Raw genomic sequence first — 27,986 nt, forward strand, 5'->3', positions numbered from 1 at the left:
AGAGGCCAGAAGGACAGTGAGTGTGTTATTGGATAACACCTTTAGAGAGAACAGCTGATTAGATTGTATTGTGATTGTGACAGGACGGTTCCCTCTCTGTGTGTCTGTCTGTGTCTGTGTGTGCATATGTGTGTGCGTCTGCGTGTGCGTCTGTGTGTGTGTGCGTCTGTGTGTGCGTCTGTGTGTGTGTGTCTGTGTGTGTGTGTGTGTGTGTGTGTGTGTCTGCGTGTGTGTCTGTGTGTGTGTGTGTGTGTGTGTGTCTGCGTGTGTGTGTATGTTGGTGCACCCCCTTGTGTGTGTGTGTGTGTGGGTGTGTGCGTGATCTGGTACCTCTCGAAGTGAGGCCTTGTGTAGATAAGTTCCGTGACTTCCTGAAGATGGATTTCCCCTTATTCTCCTCAGCCAGCTCTTCTTTCTCCAGATCCTTCTGCTCCTGGGCCTCTCTCTCCATCTCCTCTGGAGGGCGGTAGAGAGACGCGTTACAACAGGGTTCTACTCATCATTAGTGCACATCGTAGCCAGAGCAAAACATTTTGAATTGGAAAACCAAAATGAAGTTTAGCTCATCCCTCCTTATTTCAGTCCATTTTCTCCTGGGTTGTCCCTAGTGAATACGACCAATCACATTAGACCACTGTGTCCCAAACCTCTCCTGGGGGACCACCACAGAGTTAAAAAAAATATATAATATAATTAATTTAACCTTTATTTAACAAGGCAAGTCAGTTAAGAACAAATTCTTATTTATAATGACGGCCTACACCGGCAAAACCCAGATAACACTGGGCCAATTGTGCGCCGCCCTATGGGAATCCCAATCACGTCCGGTTGTGATACAGCCTGGATTCGAACCCGGGTGTCTGTTGTGACGCCTTAGACCGCTGCGCCACTCGGTAGCCCACATGGTTGTTCTAACCCTGCACTAACACATCCATCAACTAATCCTCAAGCCCTGGAGTGGTTGAATAAGGTGTGTTAGTGCTGGAACTAAAGCCAGCAAACCCCGTATCTCTCCAGGACAGGAGTAACTACTAGATTAGTGTATCTATGACTCCTGGGGAGTGTCTCAAATGGCACTATATTCCCTATATAGTGCACTACTTCTGACTAGGGCCCATAGCCCTGCAGTGGCTCTGTTGGTAACAGCTTATTCAGTAGATGTTATTGCTAGGAGCTGATTAGATATGACCTTCATCTACTGCCTCTGATCTATGGACCAAAGAGCTCTCCTTATCAACTTGATCAATGTTGTCAATGTTATCAATAGTCATTGTATGATTGGGGTTGTTATATGGAAACAGCCACACAACAAACCATGAGGAGATGACTTGTGGTGTTTTTCTGACAAAGTGGGTGTACTTTAACCAGTACTAAATCTATATAACAGCTCTATTTATATCACAGGCCCGAGGCTGGAGTATTCTGACTGCTTCTGTTTAATACATTGGTGTGTGTGTGTGTGTGTGCGTGTGCGTGCGTGCGTGTGTGTATGTGCGTGTGTGTGTGTGCGTGCGTGCGTGCCTACTCACCCTGAGCCTTTATGATGTGTGAGATGTCCAGTCCCTGGTTCATCCTTAGTACCACGGTTCCGTACTCAAAGTCAAATGCATCGCTAAAAACACACACCCGGCACAGGACACACACTTTAATAACACACAGTTAGCACTTATCTTGGTTTATTTTGTGTGTGTGTTTACACTGAATACACCAAACATTAGGAACACCTTCCTAACATTGAATTGCACCTCCCTCCCCCCCTTTGTCCTCAGAACAGCCTCAATTCATTGGGACATGGACTCTACAAGGGGTTGAAAGCGTTCCACAGGGATGCTGGCCCATGTTGACTCCAATGCTTTCCACAGTTGTGTCAAGTTGGCTGGATGTCCTTTGGGTGGTGGACCATTCTTGATACACACGGGAAACTGTTGAGTGTTAAAAACCCAGCAGCGTTGCAGTTCTTGACACAAACCGGTGCGCCTGACACCTACTACCATACCCCGTTCAAAGGCACTTAAAAGTTTTGTCTTGACCGTTCTCCCTCTGAATGGCACACATGTGCAATCCATGTCTGAATTGTCTCAAGGCTTTATCCTGTCTCCTCCCCTTCATCTACACTGATTGACGTGGATTTAACAAGTGACATCAATAAGGGATCATATCTTTCACCTGGATTCACCTGGTCAGTCTGTCATGGAAAGAGCAGGTGTTCCACTCAGTGTATGAGTGTGACTTACTGCAGTATTCCTACATAGCTCTGTACGCCGGCTGTGTCTGCTGTCCTCCAGTCCTTCTTGAAGCCCATCATCAGAATGTTGGGTTTCAGACGACCCAGACCTGATGCCTAGAACAGAGAGGGACAACAGGTTATAGCACACAGGCTGATCCTGAAAGACTTACACTACCTGCATTCAAGCAGACCTGGGACAAAACATGGAAAATACTTATAGCTTTCCTGCCTGGTACAATAAAACCAATGGAATAATCTCCAAACTGCAAACTTCACCCACCCTGCATGCTGGTCAACTTAAATCAAGGTCGCATTTGGAAGTATTTGACATGATATGTATTTGACTCCAAGACCGCATCCCACTCAGAAAGGTTTGAAACCTTCTTCCAAAAAAATTAAGTGTTTCCACTTTCCAGCAATCACAGTCTTTTAATAATGAAAAGTACATTCCAAAACACAGAAGTTGAGAATAGCCTAGTAAACCATACTATAAAGTTCTTAGTTTCACAGCCTGATTAACCTCCCTGATCTCTGAAGAGGTACATTGCCTTGGAAAGTATTCCGACCCCTTGACTTTTTCCACATTTTGTTACATTACAGCCTTATTCTAAAATGGATTAAATAAATATAAAATCCTCAGCAATCTACACAGAATTCCCCATAATGACAGAGTGAAAACAGGTTTTTAGAAACATTTGCGAATGTATAAAATGTAAAAAACAGAAATACCTTATTTACATAAGTATTCAGACCCTTTGCTATGAGCTCAGGTGCATCCTGTTTCCATTGATCATCCGTGAGATGTTTTTACAACTTGATTGGAGTCCACCTGTGGTAAATTCAATTGATTGGACATGATTTGGAAAGGCACGCACCTGTCTTTATAAGGTCCCACAGTTGAAAGTGCATGTCAGAGCAAAAACCAAGCCATGAGGTCGAAGGAATTGTCCGTAGACCTCCGAGACAGGATTGTGTCGAGGCACAGATCTGGGGAAGGTTACCAACATTTCTGCAGCATTAAAGTTCCCCAAGAAAACAGTGGCCTCCATAATTTTTAAATGGAAGTAGTTTGGAACCACCAACACTCTTCCTAGAGCTGTCCGCCCGGCCAAACTGATCAATCGGGGAGAAGGGCCTTGGTCAGGGAGGTTACCAAGAACCCGATGGTCACTCTGCCAGAGCTCTAGAGTTCCTCTGTGGAGATGGGAGAACCTTCCAGAAGGACAACCATCTCTGTAGCTCTCCACCAATCAGGCCTTTATAGTAGAGTGGCCAGACGGAAGTCACTCCTCAGTAAAAGGCTCATGACAGCCCGCTTGGAGTTTGCCAAAAGGCACCTAAAAACTCTCAGAGATTGAGAAACAAGATTCTCTGATCTGATGAAACCAAGATTGAAGTCTTTGGCCTGAATGCCAAGCGTCACGTCTGGAGGAAACCTGGCATAGTGGTGGCAGCATCATGCTGTGGGGATGTTTTTTCAGTGGCAGGGACTGGGAGACTGGTCAGGATTGAGGGAAAGATAAACGGAGCAAAGTACAGAGAGATCCTTGATGAAAACCTGCTCCAGAGCGCTCATGACCTCAGACTGTGGTGAAGGTTCACCTTCCAATAGGAAAAAGACCCTAAGCACACAGCCAAGACAATGCAGGAAGTCTCTGAATGTCCTTGAGTGGCCCAGCCAGAGCCCGGACTTGAACCCAATTGAACATCTCTGGAGAGATCTGAAAATAGCTGTGCAGCAACGCTCCCCATCCAACCTGACAGAGTTTGAGAGGATTTGCAGAGAAGAATGGGAGAAACTCCCCTAATACAGATGTGCCAAGCTTGTAGCGTCATACCCAAGAAGACTCGAGGCTGTAATCGCTGCCAAAGGTGCTTCAACAAAGTACTGAGTAAAGGGTCTGAATACTTATCTAAATGTAATATTTCAGTTTATTTTTAATAAATTAGCAAACATTTCTAAAAACCTGTTTTTGCTTTGTTATTATTGGGTATTGTGTCTAGATTGATGAGGGGAAAAAACAATTTAATCCATTTTAGAATAAGGCTGTAACGTAACTAAATGTGGAAATAGTCAAGGAGTCTGAATACTTTCTGAAGGCACTGTATTTGTCTGCAGGATCTCATTCACCATTGTGTTAATCACTGATAGACTATAGTTCTCTGTAATCTGGCTTCTCTTTAAAGCTAGCACTCCTCTTGACCACCCACACCACGCTACACAGTCTTATCTCTGTTCCAATGTGTTAAAGACAACCATAAATGGACCATAACTCTATCTTCTCCTCTCCCTCCCTCATTAACTAAGACACCAGTTCTCTCTTGGCTGAGCTGGGCTGGACTGAAAGGAGGGAGAAAAGCTGTAGTCAAGACTGGGCTACGCTGCTACGCTGCTACGCTGCTACGCTGCCCTTGTTTCTTATGCTTTAGCACTCATCTCAGCTAGCATAGCCTGTTGTGGCTTACATGTGAAAATGAAGTAACTTTCATCCCAAAATGTTAGACAACCAACCTTACCTGTCCTTTAGTCTAGTTAACTTTGAACCATGACATGTTATTGTCATGGTAACAGCTGAATAGCCATATTATATAGAAAACAGTTTTAACCTCAAAGTAGAAGTTTAACATTATCAGATAAAATATAGAATTTGGCGTTTACTGTTATAGCCCATAGAAATGCATTGAATAACACATTTATAAATGTCAAAAAAGACAAAAAATCATAAGGAATAAGGTTTTGAATTGTCTGTCCTATATCTAGGAGATATTAGAAATATCGTAATTTTTTTTTACACATATTTAACTCCATGCTTCTATCCGTTTGTATGGGTTACCTTCAGACGAGTCCCGTGACACTTGTGCGAGTCGTAGAGCAAAACTGAGAACACCATCGTGTTTGTGAGAGTCTCCCCTTTCCATAGAAGTTTCCATAGTTTGTAGGCTCTTCGGACCCTACAGACTTTTTCATGAGAAGACTGATTTTCGGGATGTCTCATGGTCTGACAAACACCGCTGTCGATCGGCCACCTTCCACCGCAGATGCGGAAGGGTGACAGGCCTGCGGTGGATTGAGATGCAGCCCATGCAGAAACTGATATCTCTAGCTTAAACTGACGGATTTTGATGGGGATTTTTTTATTATGTTGCTTAGATTGATGCACATGTGTCAATAGACTCTTAAGGATTAACCATTAGGCTTGATATCTCCATAAATTGATTTATTGTACTCATGTAAGAGGCAATAATAAAAGCAGTATAGAAAGCCTTCCTATCAAAGTGTGTGTGTATCTATTATAAATGATTAATCCATGTGTAGGTTCCTGCAGTAGTCATTAACTACCACAGAGTCGTACCCCAGGTGTACCCCATATATGTGTATGGGAGACAATTCTACGCTGATATGTGTATCTATTAGAGGTGATTATATGTCCAGGTAGTAGATGTGGAGGTGTACCTGTAGGAGGATCTCAGTTCCCTGTCTGAAGGAGTCACAGGCCACTGCAGCGTAGAAGGCTTTTCTCTTCTTCTTATTCAGCCACATCTGGTTCTTCTCCATTCCAGCGTTCACATCTGTCAATGTCTCGGTCCTGGGGCCCTGGGGAGAGATAGGAGGGGATATTATATTATCTCATAGCGCTGTGTGTGTGAAGGAGGAATTGAAGGATGAAGAACTTGGTGACTTTAATAAAATGTCTGTCCTCTTACCACAAAGACTTCACATGTGAGACAGAGTCCATAGTTCTTAGTGAAACAGTGAGCCAGGTCCAGGAGGGCCGGTCTGTTTTTCGGTGCTCCTGTCAGCACCATACACTGAGGTCTGAGGAGAGGGGATAACAGTCAGTTAGCTAAATCACATTATCATTAGTCTTCTTAACATTCTACACTTTCAGGTTAGAAGTATTGTACCTGCCCTTCTTTTAATTTCACCTCTAACCACGTAGGTTTTCCTCCACTTGCCATCCATCAGCATAGTGAGAGGTATAATACCAGTGGCTTCTGTTGGCTCTTACCTGAAGTTCTTAACATGGTCCTCTACTCCGGTCAGTGACAGAGCGTTGTTGACCGCGCTGACGAACGTCACGGCCTGAGTGGACGAGCCCCAGTTCACATCTGAGGACAACAGAACACACTGATGTTAACACTGAACTTAGAGATGCTACGTATGTCATATGTACAGCTATGTACATCTTATGTCATCCCTATGTACTCATTCCTTTCATAGTATTACTTTTGGCCAGCCCAGGCCTCCCATGTGGTAATGTACACTGGTTCTTTGTGTGTGACTGGTTCATATGTATTGTAATGTCAGCTTGATGCAAATCAATGTCTGTGTCTCACTTGGCTTCTTGACGGTGACGTAGACATAGAGGAAGATCTCGATTGCGTAGGTGAGGAGAGCAGCCCACCAGTTGATGACAAACATCACACCACAGCAGAGCACCGCTCCAAACAGAGACAGCCACATGTTGTAGTACCTGTACGCTGGCCTCCAGCCTACACAGGGGAGAGATCACAGGAGACAACAGTTAGAGAGATTTAGAGAGAGAGTTAGAGAGAGAGAGAGAGAGAGAGAGTGAGAGATTTAGAGAGAGAGTGAGAGAGAGAGAGAGAGAGAGAGATTTAGAGAGAGAGAGGGAGATTTAGAGAGAGAGTGAGAGAGAGAGAGAGAGAGAGAGAGTTAGAGAGAGAGTGAGAGATTTAGAGAGAGAGAGAGTGAGAGAGAGAGAGATTTAGAGAGAGAGTGAGAGAGAGAGATTTAGAGAGAGAGTGAGAGATTTAGAGAGAGTGTGAGAGAGAGAGAGATTTAGAGAGAGAGTGAGAGAGAGAGAGAGAGAGAGATTTAGAGCGAGAGAGAGGATTTAGAGAGAGAATGAGCAGTGATTTAGAGAGAGAGAGAGAGAGAGAGAGAGAGAGAGAGATTTAGAGAGAGAGTGAGAGAGAGAGAGAGATTTAGAGAGAGAGTGAGAGATTTAGAGAGAGAGAGAGAGAGATTTAGAGAGAGAGTGAGAGAAAGAGAGAGAGAGATTTAGAGAGAGAGTGAGAGAGAGAGAGAGATTTAGAGAGAGAGAGAGAGAGATTTAGAGAGAGAGAGAGAGAGAGATAGAGAGAGAGAGAGATTTAGAGAGAGAGAGAGATTTAGAGAGAGAGAGAGATTTAGAGAGAGAGAGAGAGAGATTTTAGAGAGAGAGAGAGAGATTTAGAGAGAGAGAGAGATTTAGAGAGAGAGAGAGAGTACCTGGGGACTTAGCGTATGAAGCGTGGAAGCAGGAGAAGTTGATGAGGGCGTACGATGCCAGGAAGAAGTTGGAGATGATGGGAGCGATGACGTTCAGATCGGCTACACACACACACACACACACACACACACACACAGAGAGAGAGAGAGAGACACAACAGAGATTCACTTGAGTTGTTTGTGACATTACCAATATTAAACTAATTGGCGACTGTGGTTTATCTTAAATGTGTGTAGTGACCTCACTCACCGATGATTATGAAGGCGACAGCGATGATGAAGGTCAGAACGTAGCCTCTGATTGGCTCATTATTCTTGCCGTGTCCCTTGGCGAAGAACTTTAGTGCGGTGTAGATGTTGTCTTTACACAGAGCCTGAGAGGAGGAGTAGGAGGAAGAGAAGGAGGAAGAAGAGGAAGAGGGGGGGCGAGAAGGTGAGGAGGAACAGGAAGAGAAGGGTGGATGAAGAAGAGAAGGATGAAGAGGTAGGGGAGGAGGGAGAGAGAGGTAGAGGAGGGAGGAGTGGGAGTTAGCTGATTGTAACATAGTTTGACAGTTGTTGTCATCTGGCTAGAAGGAACATGAAAAAGAGAACCGCCGGTCACAAGGTGGGGCTCTGTTTCACTCATCATAGACCTTGTAGTAGTACCTGGAACCCGCAGAGCTGATGAATGAGGATCAAGTGAGCAGACAGGTGATAGACAGTAGTAGTGTGACTGACCTGGAAGACTTTGGGTGCGCTGACGAGGGAGGCGAGGGCAGAGGAGAGGGTGGCAGAGAAGGTTCCTGCTGTGATGAGAGGACCGAACCCTGACACCATGGTCATCACCTGGGAGGAGGAGACACAGGGGCTGTTTACTTTCACCGGACTGTGTGTGTGTGTGTGTGTGTGTGGCTATTTTGTTGTGTGTTGTAGTGAGTGTTCCATTTTTGTGTTGTTGTACTGAATGTGTAACTGTGTTGTTGTACTGAATGTGTAACTGTGTTGTTGTACTGAATGTGTAACTGTGTTGTTTGATTGTTGTTACATTATGGTTGTTGTTGTTGTACCTGGAAGTTGTTCATGGAGCCAAACTTGCAGCTGTTGACATCACAGGAGGAGAAGTTCCATCCCTGCTCACAGGCAGCAGTGTTGGTACCGTTACACAACATTTCCATCCCTGTGGCAATGGTGTCGTTGATGTTTCCTGTTGCATCACGCACCACCGTGGCAGCTGCTCAATTAGAAAACAGAACAGACACAACATTTAGGGAGGGTTTCGTGTGTGCGTGTGCGTGCGTGTGCGCGTGCGTGCAGTCCTTACAGACACAGAGGGCAACTCCCAGGTATGTGACTCCAGTGATGAGGATGGCCAGCAGGGTTCCTTTAGGGAGAGCATCCTGGGGATCCTGCAGGAGAACCAGAGATATAGACACCATCGTTAACAACAGCAGAAGTGATAGCTGGAGGAAACAGTTATACTGATATAACGTGGTTTGGGTCTATGGGATCATTATTCTCTGTTGTTTAAAGTGAAGGTGCCTGTTCACAGACACAATAAAGAGTATTTCTCTCTCTCTTTCGCCATCCACCTCTCTCTCTCTCTTTCTCTCTCTCTTTCTCAATTCAATTCAAGGGGCTTTATTGGCATGGGAAACATATGTTAACATTGCCAAAGTAAGTGAGGTAGATAATATACAAAAGTGAAATAAACAATAAGAATTAACAGTAAACATTACACATATAGAAGTTTCAAAAGAATAAAGACATTACAAATGTCATATTATGTATATATACAGTGTTGTAACGATGTAGAAATGGTTAAAGTACAAGGGAAAATAAATAAGCATAAATATGGGTTGTATTTACAATGGTGTTTGTTCTTCACTGGTTGACCTTTTCTTGTGGCAACAGGTCACAAATCTTGCTGCTGTGATGGCACACTGTGGTATTTCACCCAGTAGATATGGGAGTTTAGCAAAATTGGGTTTGTTTTCAAATTTTTTGTGGATCTGTGTAATCTGAGGGAAATATGTGTCTCTAATATGGTCATACATTGGGCAGGAGGTTAGGAAGTGCAGCTCAGTTTCCACCTCATTTTGTGGGCAGTGTGCACATAGCCTGTCTTCTCTTGAGAGCCATGTCTGCCTACGGCGGCCTTTCTCAATAGCAAGGCTATGCTCACTGAGTCTGTACATATGTCATGCCCTGACCTTAGAGATCCTTATTATTCTCTATGTTTGGTTAGGTCTGGGGGTGACTCGGGTGGGAAAGTCTATGTTTTCTATTTCTTTGTTTTTGGCCGAGTGTGGTTCCCAATCAGAGGCAGCTGTCTATCGTTGTCTCTGATTGGGGATCATATATAAGTTGTCATTTTCCTTTTGGGTTTTTGTGGGATCTTGTTTTCTGTTTAGTGTCTGTGCCTGACAGAACTATTCGCTTTCGTTTTGTTGCTGTAGTTATTTTGTTTAGTGTTTCTTGAATAAACAAATCATGAACACTTACCACGCTGCGCTTTGGTCTACTCTTCCTACCACCAACGAGAGCCGTTACAACATAGTCAAAGCTTTCCTTAAGTTTGGATCAGTCTCTCTCTCTCTCTCTCTCTCTCTCTCTCTCTCTCTCTCTCTCTCTCTCTCTCTCTCTCTCTCTCTCTCTCTCTCTCTCTCTCTTTCTCTTAATCTCCCCTTCACCCTCTCTTTCCTCTCCAGTGTTGGGGAAGCTACTCTGAAAATATAGTTTACCAAGCTACCAATGACTTCACACAGGAAGAAGTTGTGCTACAGTAAAACTACCCTAAAGAGAAATATACAATAGTCTATAAAGCTACCCTAAAGAGAAATATACAATAGTCTACAAAGCTACCCTAAAGAGAAATATACAATAGTTTATAAAGCTACCCTAAAGAGAAATATACAATAGTCTATAAAGCTACCCTAAAGAGAAATATACAATAGTCTATAAAGCTACCCTAAAGAGAAATATACAATAGTCTATAAAGCTACCCTAAAGAGAAATATACAATAGTTTATAAAGCTACCCTAAAGAGAAATATACAATAGTTTATAAAGCTACCCTAAAGAGAAATATACAGTACTTTATAAAGCTACTTTGAAAAAGTATTTCACTACATCCAAACTACTTCGTGAAAATAATCATATCTGAAATGTCATAATATAATGTTAAGAAACATGACTACAAGAACACATTGCTCTGTAGTCGGATGTTAACAGTGAACTGAGATCTGTGTGGTCAGGCAGATGAAAATAGTGGGTCATTTGTGAAATAGTCCTTTTTTTGCCCTTCATACCTTCAGGTCTCCGGAGATGTTAGCTCCGGCCAGGATACCCGTGGCAGCAGGGAAGAAGATGGCGAACACAGAGAAGAACGTCTCTCCATTTCGGAAGTCCGGCGGTAAGTTCTCCATAAATATTTTGGCTTTGGGGGAGAAAGAGAATAGATGTGGATGAGAAGGGTGTCTCTGTGTCAAACTGGTGATTCTGTCTCTGTGTGTCATTTGACATCTATACATTTGACGTATAGAAAAATACATGTTCTCCTCCTGACCATGTGACCTGAGCAGGACAAACTCAGGGCTCTACTCATGAAACTAATATAGCTTGATTATAAATGTGAGCATTATAAAGGTTATATATTTGATGAATTCCTCTATCTATATGAAGGAAACCTCTGTTGTTGCCTCACCGTCATAGTTAAAGAATCCTTTGGACTTCTTGTCGGTGGAGGCTGGGATGCCGGTTCCTACGAAGACGTTGGCGATGGCAATCAGGAGGATGATCAGCAGACCGATCTGGGCCTGAAGAGACAGGACATCAACAGGTTAGTCTGAGTTACAAAGCTTCCATATGAAACTAGAGGACAGTTACAAGGTCACACCATTCCTCTCCAACAGTTGCAGAGGACAAACCGACTGTGATACAGAACTGAACACACACTGATCTCAGTTACGATCAATATCAGACATGGAATTGAAAGATGTCAAGTTGATATCAGTTGATTAATTTTCTGATGGAAACATGGGGATTTGAACCATACTGTATGTGGATGTGTCTCTAGTTGTACAGTGAAGTGCAGTGCAGCGTAGTGAGAGTAACATAATGTAGTGTAGTGTATGTGTTGTATATTATATCATGCAATGTAGTATAATGTAGCGTTGAGTAGTGTATTATAATGTAGCATAGTGTAGCGTAGTATAATGTAGTGTAGTATAATGCAGTGTAGCATAGTATAGTATAATGTAGTGTAGTATATTATAATGTAGCATAGTATAATGTAGTGTAGTATAATGTAGTGTAGCGTAGTGTAGTATAATGTTGTATAATGCAGTGTAGTATAATGTAGAATAGTGTAGCGTAGTGTAGTGGAGTATAATGTAGTGTAGCGTAGTATAGTGTAGCGTAGTATAATGTAGTATAGTGTAGTGTAGTGTAATGTAGAGTAGCGTAGTGTAGTATAATGTAATGTAGCATAGAGTAGGGTAGTGTAGTATAATGTAGTATAATCTAATGTAGCGTAGAGTAGTGTAATGTAGTGTAGTATAATGTAATGTAGCGTAGTGTAGCATAATCTAGTATAATGTAGCGTAGTGAAGTATAATGTAGCGTAGTGTTGTTTATTGTAGTGTGGTGTAGTATAAGGTAATGTAGCATAGTCCAGTATAATGTAGTATAATGTAGCGTAGTGTTGTATAATGTAGTGTAGTGTAGTTTAATGTTGTATAATTTAGTGTAGTGTTGTATAATGTAGTGTAGTATAATGTAGCATAGTGTTGTTTATTGTAGTGTGGTGTAGTATAATGTAATGTAGCATAGTCCAGTATAACGTAGTATAATGTAGCGTAGTGTTGTATAATGTTGTGTAGTGTAGTTTAATATAGTGTAGTATAATGTAATGTAGCGTAGTGTTGTATAATGTAGTGTAGTGTAGTTTAATATAGTGTAGTATAATGTAATGTAGCGTAGTGTTGCTTAGCGTTGTGTAGTATCTCACCTTGGCCTCCCACTCCATCCCGGCCACTGAGATCCCCAGCAGCAGTACCACCGAGATACAGCCAATAATCCTGATGTCATTCAGCTCATCTATCATGATGGCATCATTTTCCTGTAGAGGAGAGGGAAGGAGGGGGAGAGAGGTGGAGAGAGAGATGCACAGGGAGAGGTACAGAGAGAGGGGGAGAGGGAGAGAGGGACCACAGTCAGTGATCTGACACACACACACACACACACACACACACACCAACACACACACACACACACACTGATGTTACGTACCTTGAGGAGGTCCACCACAGTCTCTGCGAAGCCCACAACGTACATCGCCACGGCAACAGCGTTAGCGAAGGCGAAGATGAGACCAATGGAACCGCCAAACTCTGGTCCCAGACTACGTGATATCAGGTAGTACGCCCCTCCTGGAAACCAATCATTCAGTCATTCAGTTAGTCAATCAATCAATCAATCAGTCATTCTTCATTCCTATACTTGTACATACAGTGGACACACAGAGCAGGTAGGGAGCGGGGATAATAACATTCCTATACTTGTACATACAGTGGACACACAGAGCAGGTAGGGAGCGGGGATAATAACATTCCTATACTTGTACATACAGTGGACACACAGAGCAGGTAGGGAGCGGGGATAATAACATTCCTATACTTGTACATACAGTGGACATAGAGCAGGTAGGGAGCGGGGATAATAACATTCCTATACTTGTACATACAGTGGACACACAGAGCAGGTAGGGAGCGGGGATAATAACATTCCTATACTTGTACATACAGTGGACATAGAGCAGGTAGGGAGCGGGGATAATAACATTCCTATACTTGTACATACAGTGGACACACAGAGCAGGTAGGGAGCGGGGATAATAACATTCCTATACTTGTACATACAGTGGACATAGAGCAGGTAGGGAGCGGGGATAATAACATTCCTATACTTGTACATACAGTGGACATAGAGCAGGTAGGGAGCGGGGATAATAACATTCCTATACTTGTACATACAGTGGACATAGAGCAGGTAGGGTAGCTTTCGCCGAAAAGCTATTTTAAAATCTGACACCGCGATTGCATAAAGGAGTTCTGTATCTATAATTCTTAAAATAATTGTTATGTATTTTGTCAACGTTTATGATGAGTAATAAAGTAAATTCACCGGAAGTGTTCGGTGGGTATGCTAGTTCTGAACATCACATGCTAATGTAAAAAGCTGCTTTTTGATATAAATATGAACTTGATTGAACAAAACATGCATGTATTGTATAACATAATGTCCTAGGAGTGTCATCTGATGAAGATCATCAAAGGTTAGTGCTGCATTTAGCTGTGGTTTTCGTTTTTGTGACATATATGCTTGCTTTGAAAATGGCTGTGTGATTATTTTTGTCAGGGTACTCTCCTGACATAATCTAATGTTTTGCTTTCGCTGTAAAGCCTTTTTGAAATCGGACAGTGTGGTTAGATTAATGAGAGTCTTGTCTTTAAAATGGTGTAAAATAGTCATATGTTTGAGAAATTGAAGTTATAGCATTTATGAGGTATTTGTATTTCGCGCCACGCGATTCCACTGGCTGTTGACCAGCGTCCCACCTTGCCCAGGGAGGTTAAGGACTTGTAAGTAAGCATTTCACTGTAAGGTCTACACCTGTTGTATTCGACGCATGTGACAAATAACATTTGATTTGATTTGGTTGACTCACCTCCTCGTACCACTCCATTGGTGCAGATAGCAGACATGGAGAGACCTGTGACAGTGGTCACCACACAGCTCAGAGCAATGACCACAATGCCCAGACCTAAAACACAAAATACCAGTTAATCCAACTCACCCCTGCTCAGGCCATTTACAGTCTGTCTACATGTGATAGCATACAATGTTTTGCAAAGTTTGAATTCCACACTGAAATGTCTTTCTTTTCTTCTTAAAGCAATTTTGGAACTTTTACTGTTGAAAAATGATATAAATACAGTAAAGTACAAAAAATAAAGGGTAAAAAATACGTTTTGAGCAAAATAGTTTTTTTTAAACACAACTGCAAACTTCAAGGAGTTGGCCTGATGGGAAGTTGTGATGTCATCGGCCTCCTCCCTTGCTTGAGGAACAATAGAGGAGCATTAGAGAGCAGAAGAGGAAAGGCCAACCCCCACTTGTGCCATATCATGAGGATACCTGGACCACCTATTGCGATGTGCCTTTTGTTAAGTAAATCAGGTGATAAATGAGCCTAATCAGAAACTGGAGTAGGACTTTAAGAACCCGAGTATAAAGGAGTGTAGAGTGTTCTGTTTTTGTCACACTGTGCTGGTTCTGAAATAATCTACCACCTCCTCTCTCTAACACCTGACCACACCTTCTGTCCCCTCCAGTCACCTCTAACACCCTGAGAAACACAGTGAAGCCTTCTGTCCCCTCCAGTCACCTCTAACACCCTGAGAAACACAGTGAAGCCTTCTGTCCCCTCCAGTCACCTCTAACACCCTGAGAAACACAGTGAAGCCTTCTGCCCCCTCCAGTCACCTCTAACACCCTGAGAAACGCAGTGAAGCCTTCTGCCCCCTCCAGTCACCTCTAACACCCTGAGAAACACAGTGAAGCCTTCTGTCCCCTCCAGTCACCTCCAACACCCTGAGAAACACAGTGAAGCCTTCTGTCCCCTCCAGTCACCTCTAACACCCTGAGAAACACAGTGAAGCCTTCTGTCCACTCCAGTCACCTCTAACACCCTGAGAAACACAGTGAAGCCTTCTGTTCCCTCCAGTCACCTCTAACACCCTGAGAAACACAGTGAAGCCTTCTGTTCCCTCCAGTCACCTCTAACACCTTGAGAAACACAGTGAAGCCTTCTGTGCGTCTGAAATGGTCCATTCTCAGGACTAATGGTGCTGTAGGCCTGCAGGCTGTTAGTCCCAGCAGGCTGTTTAATCTGATATCTGTCATGGTCTCTATCTGCACTGCAGCCTGCTCTCTGAAATACATTAGTTATGCTCCATAAAGAGGTCCTCACCCTTGATAAACACACACATGCACACACACACACACACACACACACACACACACACACACACACACACACACACCTGGTACATTCAAGCTACTTCCTTTTCTTTGACCTCAGAGTGAAGGACACTGGGAGCTGACTGGTTGTCTGGCCCTCTTTTTGTGTTGTACATATTTTTGCATTTTTGCACTCTCAGAAACAAAGAGTGCAACAAAGAATGTCCCTGTAGGTCTGGTATTCAAACTTTTTCAGCGGAGACCCAATTTTTTCCACCAGACTTTCTGGGGACCCCATTTCCCCCCCAATAATTTATTGCGACCCCAACCCAAATCTAAAGACACAACCTTAAAATGTTCACTGCATATTCATCTCTTATCAAAATTAAAAGAAACCAATAAAATTGTAGCTTTCAAATGATCTTTCTCAAAACGTTTGTATATTGTATACAGTAATACAGTAATAATCTGTACTCCTCATTGTTTAAAATATATATTTTTAAACATTTTGGCGACCCCACTGTAATTACTCCATCGTGACCCCAACTTTGAATACCACTTCTGTTAGGGAGTATTGGGGAACCCTCTGCATTTTTCTCCCATTTAACATAGGTAGAACTCTTTCTGGTTCCCAATACCACCCTTTATCTATTTGGAATCCAGATAATTTTTTTGTAACCTGGTTCTATTTGGAAACCTAAAGGGTTCTATCTGACCTGAAAAGGAGCCTGTTTTCAGGGGGTTGTCCTACAGGAACAAATGTGCTACATAGCACTCTTTTTTTTTGAGAGTGTATGTGGTGTAATTATTTATTACTCTGTGTTGTACTTACCCCAGCCGGCCTGTCCAAACACCCAGGACAGACGGATGAACAGCATCACACCCCAGATGTTCAACATACATCTCACCTAGAGAGGAGGGAAGACAAGAGGAGAGAGAGGAGGAGGAGAGGAGGAGAGAGGAGGAGAGAGAGGAGGAGAGACAGGAGGAGAGCGAGGGGAGGAGAGAGAGGAGGAGAGCGAGGGGAGGAGAGAGGAGGAGAGAGGAGGAGAGAGAGGAGGAGAGACAGGAGGAGAGCGAGGGGAGGAGAGAGAGGAGGAGAGCGAGGGGAGGAGAGAGGAGGAGAGAGACAGGAGGAGACAGAGGAGGAGAGACAGGAGGAGAGCAAGGGGAGGAGAGAGAGGAGGAGAGCGAGGGGAGGAGAGAGATAGGAGGAGAGAGAGAAGGAAAGAGGGGAGGAGAGAGGGGAGGAGAGAGACAAGGAGGAGACAGAGGAGGAAAGAGGGGAGGAGAGAGGAGGAGAGAGAGGGGGGAGAGAGCAGAGAGTAGGAGAGAGGCTAGGTTAGGTAGAGACTGGGGTTAGCCCTGAGTTACACACAGGGCAGGAATCACTTTGACCTTGTTTCTTCACTTCCAGTCTGATCGTAGTTAGGTTAGATAGAGACTGGGTTATGACAGAATGACTATTTGAATGTTTTTGTCGCTGTGTCGGTGTCTGTGTCTGAGGCTTCCAGACAGATCATGTGACCTGTCAGGGTATCACTGAGGTATGCAGGTTAACTCATTGATGCTAGGTTGTGATACAGCTCAGGAGTGGCCAGGGTGACCCCCAGTGACCCCCAGTAGAAGAGGTTCCCATAACCTGACACCACAGACCAGGACTCCCCATTCACCCTGCTCGATATCCAGCCACACTCTCTTAGACTCCATTCCTACTCACCAGGATCCCATTAGGCCAGTCCCCATAACCAACTGCCCTCACCAGGATCCCATTAGGCCAGTCCCCATAACCAACTGCCCTCACCAGGATCCCATTAGGCCAGTTCCCATAACCAACTGCCCTCACCAGGATCCCATTAGGCCAGTCCCCATAACCAACTGCCCTCACCAGGATCCCATTAGGACAGGCCAGTCCCCATAACCAACTGCCCTCACCAGGATCCCATTAGGCCAGTCCCCATAACCAACTGCCCTCACCAGGATCCCATTAGGACAGGCCAGTCCCCATAACCAACTGCCCTCACCAGGATCCCATTAGGACAGGCCAGTCCCCATAACCAACTGCCCTCACCAGGTTCCCATTAGGACAGGCCAGTCCCCATAACCAACTGCCCTCACCAGGTTCCCATTAGGACAGGCCAGTCCCCATAACCAACTGCCCTCACCAGGTTTCCATTAGGACAGGCCAGTCCCCATAACCAACTGCCCTCACCAGGATCCCATTAGGACAGGCCAGTCCCCATAACCAACTGCCCTCACCAGGATCCCATTAGGACAGGCCAGTCCCCATAACCAACTGCCCTCACCAGGATCCCATTAGGCCAGTCCCCATAACCAACTGCCCTCACCAGGATCCCATTAGGCCAGTCCCCATAACCAACTGCCCTCACCAGGATCCCATTAGGCCAGTCCCCATAACCAACTGCCCACACCAGGACCCCATTAAGAACCATCCTAATCCTGCCCCAATACAACCCATCTCCACTCCCCAGGATCCTCCTAACCCTGCCCCAATATAACCCATCTCTACTAACCAGGACCCTCCTAACCCTGCCCCAATATAACCCATCTCTACTAACCAGGACCCTCCTAACCCTGCCCCAATATAACCCATCTCTACTCCCCAGGACCCTCCTAACCCTGCCCCAACATAACCCACCTCTACTCCCAGGAGCCTCCTATCCCTGCCCCAATATAACCCACCTCTACTCCCCAGGGCCCTCCTAACCCTGCCCCAATACAACCCATCTGTACTCCCAGGACCCTCCTAACCATGCCCCAATATAACCCATCTCTACTAACCAGGACTCTCCTAACCCTGCCCCAATATAACCCATCTCTACTAACCAGGACCCTCCTAACCCTGCCCCAATATAACCCATCTCTACTAACCAGTCCCCTCCTAACCCTGCCCCAATGTAACCCATCTCTACTCCCAGGACCCTCCTAACCCTGCCCCAATATAACCCACCTCTACTCCCCAGGACCCTCCTAACCCTGCCCCAATATAACCCATCTCTACTCCCCAGGACCCTCCTAACCCTGCCCCAATGTAACCCATCTCTACTCCCAGGACCCTCCTAACCCTGCCCCAATATAACCCACCTCTACTCCCCAGGACCCTCCTAACCCTGCCCCAATATAACCCATCTCTACTCCCCAGGACCCTCCTAACCCTGCCCCAATATAACCCATCTCTATTCCCCAGGACCCTCCTAACCCTGCCCCAATGTAACCCATCTCTACTCCCCAGGACCCTCCTATCCCTGCCCCAATGTTACCCATCTCTACTCCCCAGGACCCTCCTAACCCTGCCCCAATATAACCCATCTCTACTCCCCAGGACCCTCCTAACCCTGCCCCAATATAACCCATCTCTATTCCCCAGGACCCTCCTAACCCTGCCCCAATGTAACCCATCTCTACTCCCCAGGACCCTCCTATCCCTGCCCCAATGTTACCCATCTCTACTCCCAGGACCCTCCTAACCCTGCCCCAATATAACCCATCTCTACTCCAAGGACTCTCCTAACCCTGCCCCAATATAACCCATCTCTACTCCCCAGGACCCTCCTAACCCTGCCCCAATGTAACCCATCTCTACTAACCAGGACCCTCCTAACCCTGCCCCAATGTTACCCATCTCTACTAACCAGGACCCTCCTAACCCTGCCCCAATATAACCCATCTCTACTAACCAGGACTCTCCTAACCCTGCCCCAATATAACCCATCTCTACTCCCCAGGACCCTCCTAACCCTGCCCCAATGTAACCCATCTCTACTAACCAGGACCCTCCTAACCCTGCCCCAATATAACCCATCTCTACTAACCAGGACCCTCCTAACCCTGCCCCAATATAACCCATCTCTACTCCCCAGGACCCTCCTAACCCTGCCCCAATATAACCCATCTCTACTAACCAGGACTCTCCTAACCCTGCCCCAATATAACCCATCTCTACTAACCAGGACCCTCCTAACCCTGCCCCAATGTAACCCACCTCTACTCCCCAGGACCCTCCTAACCCTGCCCCAATATAACCCATCTCTACTCCCCAGGACCCTCCTAACCCTGCCCCAATATAACCCATCTCTACTAACCAGGACTCTCCTAACCCTGCCCCAATATAACCCATCTGTACTCCCAGGACCCTCCTAACCCTGCCCCAATATAACCCATCTCTACTAACCAGGACTCTCCTAACCCTGCCCCAATATAACCCATCTCTACTAACCAGGACCCTCCTAACCCTGCCCCAATATAACCCATCTCTACTAACCAGTCCCCTCCTAACCCTGCCCCAATGTAACCCATCTCTACTCCCAGGACCCTCCTAACCCTGCCCCAATATAACCCACCTCTACTCCCCAGGACCCTCCTAACCCTGCCCCAATATAACCCATCTCTACTCCCCAGGACCCTCCTAACCCTGCCCCAATGTAACCCATCTCTACTCCCAGGACCCTCCTAACCCTGCCCCAATATAACCCACCTCTACTCCCCAGGACCCTCCTAACCCTGCCCCAATATAACCCATCTCTACTCCCCAGGACCCTCCTAACCCTGCCCCAATATAACCCATCTCTATTCCCCAGGACCCTCCTAACCCTGCCCCAATGTTACCCATCTCTACTCCCAGGACCCTCCTAACCCTGCCCCAATATAACCCATCTCTACTCCAAGGACTCTCCTAACCCTGCCCCAATGTAACCCATCTCTACTAACCAGGACCCTCCTAACCCTGCCCCAATGTAACCCATCTCTACTAACCAGGACCCTCCTAACCCTGCCCCAATATAACCCATCTCTACTCCCCAGGACCCTCCTAACCCTGCCTCAACATAACCCACCTCTACTCCCCAGGACCCTCCTAACCCTGCCCCAATATAACCCATCTCTACTCCCCAGGACCCTCCTAACCCTGCCCCAACATAACCCATCTCCACTCCCCAGGACCCTCCTAACCCTGCCCCAATATAACCCATCTCTACTCCCCAGGACCCTCATAACCCTGCCCCAATATAACCCATCTCTACTCCCCAGGACCCTCCTAACCCTGCCCCAATATAACCCATCTCTACTAACCAGGACCATCTTAACCCTGCCCCAATATAACCCATCTCTACTCCCCAGGACCCTCCTAACCCTGCCCCAATGTAACCCACCTCTACTAACCATGACTCTCCTAACCCTGCCCCAATATAACCCATCTCTACTCCCCAGGACCCTCCTAACCCTGCCCCAACATAACCCATCTCCACTCCCCAGGACCCTCCTAACCCTGCCCCAATATAACCCATCTCTACTCCCCAGGACCCTCCTAACCCTGCCCCAATGTAACCCACGTCTACTAACCAGGACCCTCCTAACCCTGCCCCAATATAACCCATCTCTACTCCCCAGGACCCTCCTAACCCTGCCCCAACATAACCCATCTCCACTCCCCAGGACCCTCCTAACCCTGCCCCAATATAACCCATCTCTACTCCCCAGGACCCTCCTAACCCTGCCCCAACATAACCCATCTCCACTCCCCAGGACCCTCCTAACCCTGCCCCAATATAACCCATCTCTACTAACCAGGACCCTCCTAACCCTGCCCCAATGTAACCCACCTCTACTCCCCAGGACCCTCCTAACCCTGCCTCAATGTAACCCACCTCTACTAACCAGGACCCTCCTAACCCTGCCCCAATATAACCCATCTCTACTCCCCAGGACCCTCCTAACCCTGCCCCAATGTAACCCACCTCTACTAACCAGGACCCTCCTAACCCTGCCCCAATATAACCCATCTCTACTCCCCAGGACCCTCCTAACCCTGCCCCAACATAACCCATCTCCACTCCCCAGGACCCTCCTAACCCTGCCCCAATATAACCCATCTCTACTCCCCAGGACCCTCCTAACCCTGCCCCAACATAACCCATCTCCACTCCCCAGGACCCTCCTAACCCTGCCCCAATATAACCCATCTCTACTAACCAGGACTCCCTTTATCCAGCCGAACCTCACGGTTCCATCTTTGTTGTCCAGGGGAATGACAGACTCCACGTCGTCCGACGGCGTCCCGTCGCTCCCCTCTCTGTCCTCCACCGTGTTCGTCACCGAGATCCTTCCATTCTACAGAGAGAAAATAGGAGAGGAAAAGACTTGTCAGGGGTACGTATCACTCCAGTCTACCTGGAGGAAGATAAAGAATACGTAGGTCATCTTATTCAACTTTAGAGGAAGTTTAGATTAGTTTTGTCTTTAGGAAATCAGAGAGAGTTGGCAGTGCAGTAACTTTATGTTAGAATTCTGGGCCTCCTGGTGGATAGGTAAGTCTCTATGAGGTCAGAACACTGTTGAAATGTCCTCTTTCTAAATCAATCAAACAAGAGACGCAGTGTTCTTGTTCGTGAGTGTGTGTGAGAGAGAGAGTCGTGCAGTTTGATTCTGATGAAGATTGATACATGTTTGGAGAAGCATTATTATACTGTGTGCTTGTCCTTGAAGACTGCACTCCGTGAGAGAGAGAGAGAGAGAGAAGGAGAGAGTGAGGGAATAGAACAGAGAGAGAGAACAGGGTGGACCCAATTTAAACTTTTTGAAAGACGAATATGAAGTGTTTAAAGGACGCATGAGTACCAAACTCTTTAATGAGATGCTCAGATCTCTGTCTGGTGTAGGGCGTGGCGTGGCTGTCAGACAGAGATAACAGACTGTCTGTCACCCAAAGGTGTAAAAAATCTATAAAACACTTTAGCCTGTCAGTATGTCAACCATTGTGTAGATCTATTCTTATCTCTGTCTTTGACGACTGTTCAGTCCCAGTGTTGGCAGTAGGTTTATAGGGTGTGAAAGATGGTTGAACTGCGGTTAATGAAAGTGGCAGGAATGTTTCTAGTTAAATAAATGATTAAAGGACTATAAACTCCATTTATCTCTCTCTCTCCTCTCCTCTCTCTTTTCTCTTTATCTTATCTTCCTCTCTGAGACTATAAAACATATGTTCTTTTCTCCAGAGAGTTCATGTTGTTCTCTTTCAGTAGGTCTATAAATGCTTTAAGAGGAATGAGTTGACCAATCCAAGGCCAACCCACTGCACACTCCACATCATTTCAACGTGGATAATTGGGAAATATTTGGTTGAGACCTTGATCAATGAGATTACAACCTATAACCCACTCAAAAAGAGAGCCGAAACTTAGGTGAATTTCCAATGTGTTATCACTATGCTTTCAACCATCTAAAAGCACAACCAAATTCAAATGAAAAAACAATGTCAGATGTTTGGTTTAGTTATCACCCAAATGTATATCACTGTGCTTTTAACCATTTAAAAGCACAGCAAAAGTTCAAATGGGAATACAATGTCAGATATTTTGTTTATGTATTTATGTGTTATAACTGTCCTTTATCTAATAGCAGAACCAAATGACCTGGATTGCAGTTGAGATTACATTAAAAGTACATGGTGCAATGATCAATGCCGTTCGAGATTCTGGGCAGATTATTACCGTAATTGTGAAGATCTCCACAGACCTGCAACGAGCTATGCATGCTATCTTCAACATGCATGCTTTATATGATGATGTAAGAAGACATTTATAGTTACAGTAACCTCAAACTGTGACCATGGATGTGCTGCTAATTTTAAGGGTGAATGTTTCATTAGTTTGTAAGATAGCCTAAAGTTAGCCTATTTACTGTATTACAATTGAATTGTGTTTGGTTGACAAGGCAACCAAATATTAACATTTAAAGGAGATTTATTTACTGCTTGGATAGTTCCGTCTGTACAACTGGCTTAACCCCATTCTTTAACTTTTATTGTTGGCTGATTTGGAGACGTGGATCCACCATATAATTTGTTAACTTGTCAACAAGTTAATAGGCTATTTATTGTATTTCAAAAGTGATATTGAATTGTATGGTTTTTGGTTGTAATTGCAACCAAATATCAACATTTGAAGGAGATTTATCTTCTGCTTGCATTCATCCATCTGTGCCACTGATTTAAAGGCAAATTAAACTTTAAATGCACTTTAAATAAAGTTGAATTTGATTTAGTCCTGTTGTTTAACTTAGATTTTTGATTGAGATGGAGACATGAATCCAACATTTATTTATCCAACAATGATTCATTTGAAAACAAACTGGAATTAAAGCCAGACTAAGTCAGTGGTACAGATGGAACTATCCAAGCAGAAGATACATTTCCTTAAAATGTTGATATTTGGTTGTGTTGACAACCAAACACAATTCAATATCACTATCACTTGAAATCCTATTGTCTATTTTTAGTGGAATCCTGGGTTGAATTGAAACAATAGCTGTTGATGACTTTTAAAATGCTATATAGGGCTAAAAATAGCATAATTGATGACATATGAGTGATAAAGTATGGTCACATTTAATTTGCTCTGTTAAACCTACCCTTTGGAATGGGTTCGATAGCAACAGCAAATCACATTTGTAAAAGTCAGTGAGAAATATCTTTATTTTATAAAACATTTTATTTAACCTTCATTTAACTAGGCAAGTCAGTTAAGAACAAATTCTTATTGTACAATGACGGCCTACCCCGGGCTAACCCTCCCCTAAACCAGACGACGCTGCACCAATTGTGTGCCGCCCTATGGGACTCCCGATCACGGCCGGTTGTGATACAGTCCGGGATCGAACCAGGGTCTGTAGTGACACCTCTAGCATTGAGATGCAGTGCCTTAGACCGCTGCGCCGCTCGGGAGCATCATAGCTAAGCAGGGCTTGTTTAAACCCTGGATGTGAGACCAAAGGGTAGCTGCAGATAAATCAGTTCTGGACATTTGGTTACCATGATGACACAATCTTGTGGTTGAAATGTAACCCTCAAAACAGCGGTTGATTACTTTTTTGAAATCCAACGTATTTCCCACGTAGATTCCACATCACAATATGTTGAGAAATGAAGTTGAAACAACATTGATTCAACCAATTTGTGCCCAGTGGGAAGTGACTTTCCCTTCTTTAGAACAGACATGAATGACTGTTACCCAATCACTGATGTGACATGATAGTAATCTGTCACACAGTCAGAGAGAGAAAGAGAAAGAGAGAGTGAGATAAACAAATCAACAGAGAGAAACAAATACAAACAGAGAGATTTGTGACACGTTGCCATGAAAACAACATTGTAAATACAACCAATACTTATCTGTTTACTTTCTTCCCCTACTAGTCGTACTACAACTATATGTACATTGTTAAAACACTGTACATATCTGATAATAGAACATTTGACACATCTTTATCCTTTTCAAACCTTTATCAGTGAAATGTTTACTGAAATTTTTTTATAGTTTCTTTTTGTTGATGTTTTCTTTTTTTCTTCTTACTTTTGTTTAGCATTTATTTAACTTGCTTTGGCAATGTAAACATATGTTTCCCTTAACAATAAAGCCCCTTTGAATTGAATTGATTTAATTGAATTGAGAGACAAACAGGCCAATGTTAATGTCAAAACATGTTCCACATAAAAATGTAATGTTTTTCATTTACTGAATCGGAATTTAGATGATCTTTCTGAATTGTCTGGATTAAAGGAGAGTTGATTCCAGTTAAAAGGCTGCTGACTTGGTGGAGACAGTTGTGTGATGTGTGTGCCGGTAAGGAAAAGAGTACAAGATATACAGATGTACAGAGACCGGTTTAAATACAGATGTGTGTAGAGGGGGTTGTAGAGGTGTGAGTACAGGTGTGGTTGCAGGTGAGGAGGACTCAGACACACACTGACCTTCTGGAAGACATCGTGGAGCTCCTGCAGGGACGGTCGGACCGCACGGTTACCGCTCACACTCCCAGCGTTACGGTAGAAGTCGATGTTGGGTACGCGGTCCAGCGTGTCATGACCAAACGCACTGACCACGGACGGACGGACGGCCCGGTGCTCTCCGTTACCGGTCCCATTACCGTTAGAGGTGGTACCACCGGAGAAAGACGTCTCCTCATAGTTAGGGGGTTCGTCCCCGATCCTGTCATAGGCATCATTCTCCATCAGACTGGCTGTAAATACAGGCTCCTCACACCTACTGGCTTCTACAGGTCAAACACTACAGAAAAGGAATACTGAGGTCCTTCAGTCCTCTGGTCAGGGCCTAGAGACTGTCTAAGAGACTGTCTAAGTATCAGAAGCAATCGGCAGCTATGGGTTTGGAGCGCTGGTATGACAGACTAGTGTTGGTTCATCTGATTCTGTTTAGTTAAATCCTTGTGTAGGTCCAGACCTGACCTATAGACCTGTCATATAGGCTGAGGTTGGCTCTGCCACCCTGGCTTTATATCCTCCTGGCCCCTACGCTGGGCTCTGCCTGGGACTCAGCCATTGGCTGAACCAGCGGTCCTACCAACCACTCTCAGGACCCTGTATGTCTCAGATGTCCTTGCTGCATCCTCGGGGCCACAAAGCTTCTGACTAACCATTAACCAAGTAATAAACACCTTGGAAGATAAAGACCTGGAGCTCACAGTGTGAAATCAAAGCAAGCCTAAATATCTTATATTGAGTGATAATTCACTTAAAATTTGTATTTTTCATAGTTTTTTGTAGCAAGCTGCATTATCTAACGATATTGGCAGACAATTTTGCTTATTTTAACCGCCCAAAAACTTAATACAAGTAATTTATCTTATTTCAAGATAATTTTATAGATATTTGACCTTAATACGACTATTAAGGTACAATATCTTTAACAGATTACTTATATTAAAGATGCACAATGCAGAAATCGCTACTCCATTTCCTGGTTGCTTTCAATGAAAATGACAGATCTATAACACACATTTCTATGTGAATTTTGTCCGGTCGCCCAAAAAGTTACATATTGCAGCTTTAAGTCTATAGATTAAAATAAGCAAAATGATCTGCCAATGATAGGATTTATTTTAAAAAGTGAATTATCACTCAATATAAAAAAAATCACAAGGTGACCAGAAAAAAGTTTAAAGGTTAAAGTCACTAAACAATTAATAGGTTAGAGAGGAATGGCAATGTGACTCTAATGATAGGGGGTTATGATTGACACACGGTGTGGAGAAATAACTTCTGCCTTATTCTCGAATGATGTAAATTGGCGTTGATACTCTGTCAGTGTATACATCTGCAGTCTTAGTGTCTGTAAAGCCTATTGTCTGTCTCAAACCCATTTTTCTATGCTTAATAATGAATAAAAAATCAGCAAAATGTACTGTTGATAGAACAGAGATAGAAAGAGTGTTGTGGAGGTGGGAATTTTTACAAGAAGGTCACACTGACTGAAACTGTCAGCAAATAATAAAATGTAGAATACAAAGGGTGACTTTACTGTGAAATGCTTGCTTACGAGCCCTTCCCAACGATGCCTAGTTAAATCACAGTAAACATGTGTGCAGGGAGGAGTAACACATCTCTGATGAACTGTAATGGAGGTTGTCATACTGGACAGGTTGAGTGGTGCAGTAATAGGATGAGGTTGAGTTCTTCATGCGCAGTCCATGTTAGGCTTAGTTCTTCATGAACAATCCCTGTTAGGCTTAGTTCTTCATGCACAGTCCATGTTAGGCTTAGTTCTTCATGAACAGTCCCTGTTAGGCTTAGTTCTTCATGCACAGTCCATGTTAGGCTTAGTTCTTCATGAACAATCCCTGTTAGGCTTAGTTCTTCATGCACAGTCCATGTTAGGCTTAGTTCTTCATGAACAGTCCCTGTTAGGCTTAGTTCTTCATGCGCAGTCCATGTTAGGCTTAGTTCTTCATGCACAGTCCATGTTAGGCTTAGTTCTTCATGCGCAGTCCATGTTAGGCTTAGTTCTTCATGCGCAGTCCATGTTAGGCTTAGTTCTTCATGCGCAGTCCATGTTAGGCTTAGTTCTTCATGCACAGTCCATGTTAGGCTTAGTTCTTCATGAGCAGTCCCTGTTAGGCTTAGTTCTTCATGCACAGTCCATGTTAGGCTTAGTTCTTCATGCGCAGTCCATGTTAGGCTTAGTTCTTCATGCACAGTCCATGTTAGGCTTAGTTCTTCATGCACAGTCCGTGTTAGGCTTAGTACTTCATGAACAGTCCATGTTAGGCTTAGTTTTTCATGAACAGTCCCTGTTAGGCTTAGTTCTTCATGCGCAGTCCATGTTAGGCTTAGTTCTTCATGCACAGTCCATGTTAGGCTTAGTTATTCATGAACAGTCCCTGTTAGGCTTAGTTCTTCATGCACAGTCCATGTTAGGCTTAGTTCTTCATGCGCAGTCCATGTTAGGCTTAGTTCTTCATGCACAGTCCATGTTAGGCTTAGTTCTTCATGCACAGTCCGTGTTAGGCTTAGTACTTCATGAACAGTCCATGTTAGGCTTAGTTTTTCATGCACAGTCCCTGTTAGGCTTAGTTCTTCATGAACAGTCCATGTTAGGCTTAGTTCTTCATGAACAGTCCCTGTTAGGCTTAGTTCTTCATGAACAGTCCCTGTTAGGCTTAGTTCTTCATGAACAGTCCCTGCTAGGTTTAGTTCTTCATGCACAGTCCA

At 44.5% G+C, this 27,986-nt stretch overlaps 1 protein-coding gene across 1 annotated transcript in view; it reads right to left on the minus strand.

Annotated features, from left to right (window-relative positions):
- Positions 1 to 25,785, minus strand: part of LOC115166949 (solute carrier family 12 member 1) — a 34,876-nt gene extending 9,091 nt beyond the window's left edge. The window contains exons 1-20 of the mRNA XM_029720918.1: positions 25,230 to 25,785; positions 21,455 to 21,592; positions 16,299 to 16,374; positions 14,172 to 14,267; positions 12,734 to 12,873; positions 12,453 to 12,563; positions 11,148 to 11,259; positions 10,753 to 10,880; positions 8,767 to 8,851; positions 8,513 to 8,676; positions 8,184 to 8,291; positions 7,714 to 7,837; positions 7,464 to 7,565; positions 6,566 to 6,721; positions 6,238 to 6,337; positions 5,933 to 6,044; positions 5,682 to 5,822; positions 2,235 to 2,341; positions 1,530 to 1,612; positions 331 to 456 (exon numbers count right to left, since the gene is read on the minus strand). Of these exons, the coding sequence (XP_029576778.1) occupies positions 331 to 456; positions 1,530 to 1,612; positions 2,235 to 2,341; positions 5,682 to 5,822; positions 5,933 to 6,044; positions 6,238 to 6,337; positions 6,566 to 6,721; positions 7,464 to 7,565; positions 7,714 to 7,837; positions 8,184 to 8,291; positions 8,513 to 8,676; positions 8,767 to 8,851; positions 10,753 to 10,880; positions 11,148 to 11,259; positions 12,453 to 12,563; positions 12,734 to 12,873; positions 14,172 to 14,267; positions 16,299 to 16,374; positions 21,455 to 21,592; positions 25,230 to 25,490 (2,470 nt within the window). The 5' untranslated portion in view covers positions 25,491 to 25,785. The remainder of the gene's footprint in view (positions 1 to 330; positions 457 to 1,529; positions 1,613 to 2,234; positions 2,342 to 5,681; positions 5,823 to 5,932; positions 6,045 to 6,237; positions 6,338 to 6,565; positions 6,722 to 7,463; positions 7,566 to 7,713; positions 7,838 to 8,183; positions 8,292 to 8,512; positions 8,677 to 8,766; positions 8,852 to 10,752; positions 10,881 to 11,147; positions 11,260 to 12,452; positions 12,564 to 12,733; positions 12,874 to 14,171; positions 14,268 to 16,298; positions 16,375 to 21,454; positions 21,593 to 25,229) is intronic.
- Positions 25,786 to 27,986: the final 2,201 nt, after the last annotated feature.

This window comes from Salmo trutta, chromosome 29, assembly GCF_901001165.1.
Source record: "Salmo trutta chromosome 29, fSalTru1.1, whole genome shotgun sequence".
In the NCBI taxonomy this organism is placed as follows: domain Eukaryota; kingdom Metazoa; phylum Chordata; class Actinopteri; order Salmoniformes; family Salmonidae; genus Salmo; species Salmo trutta.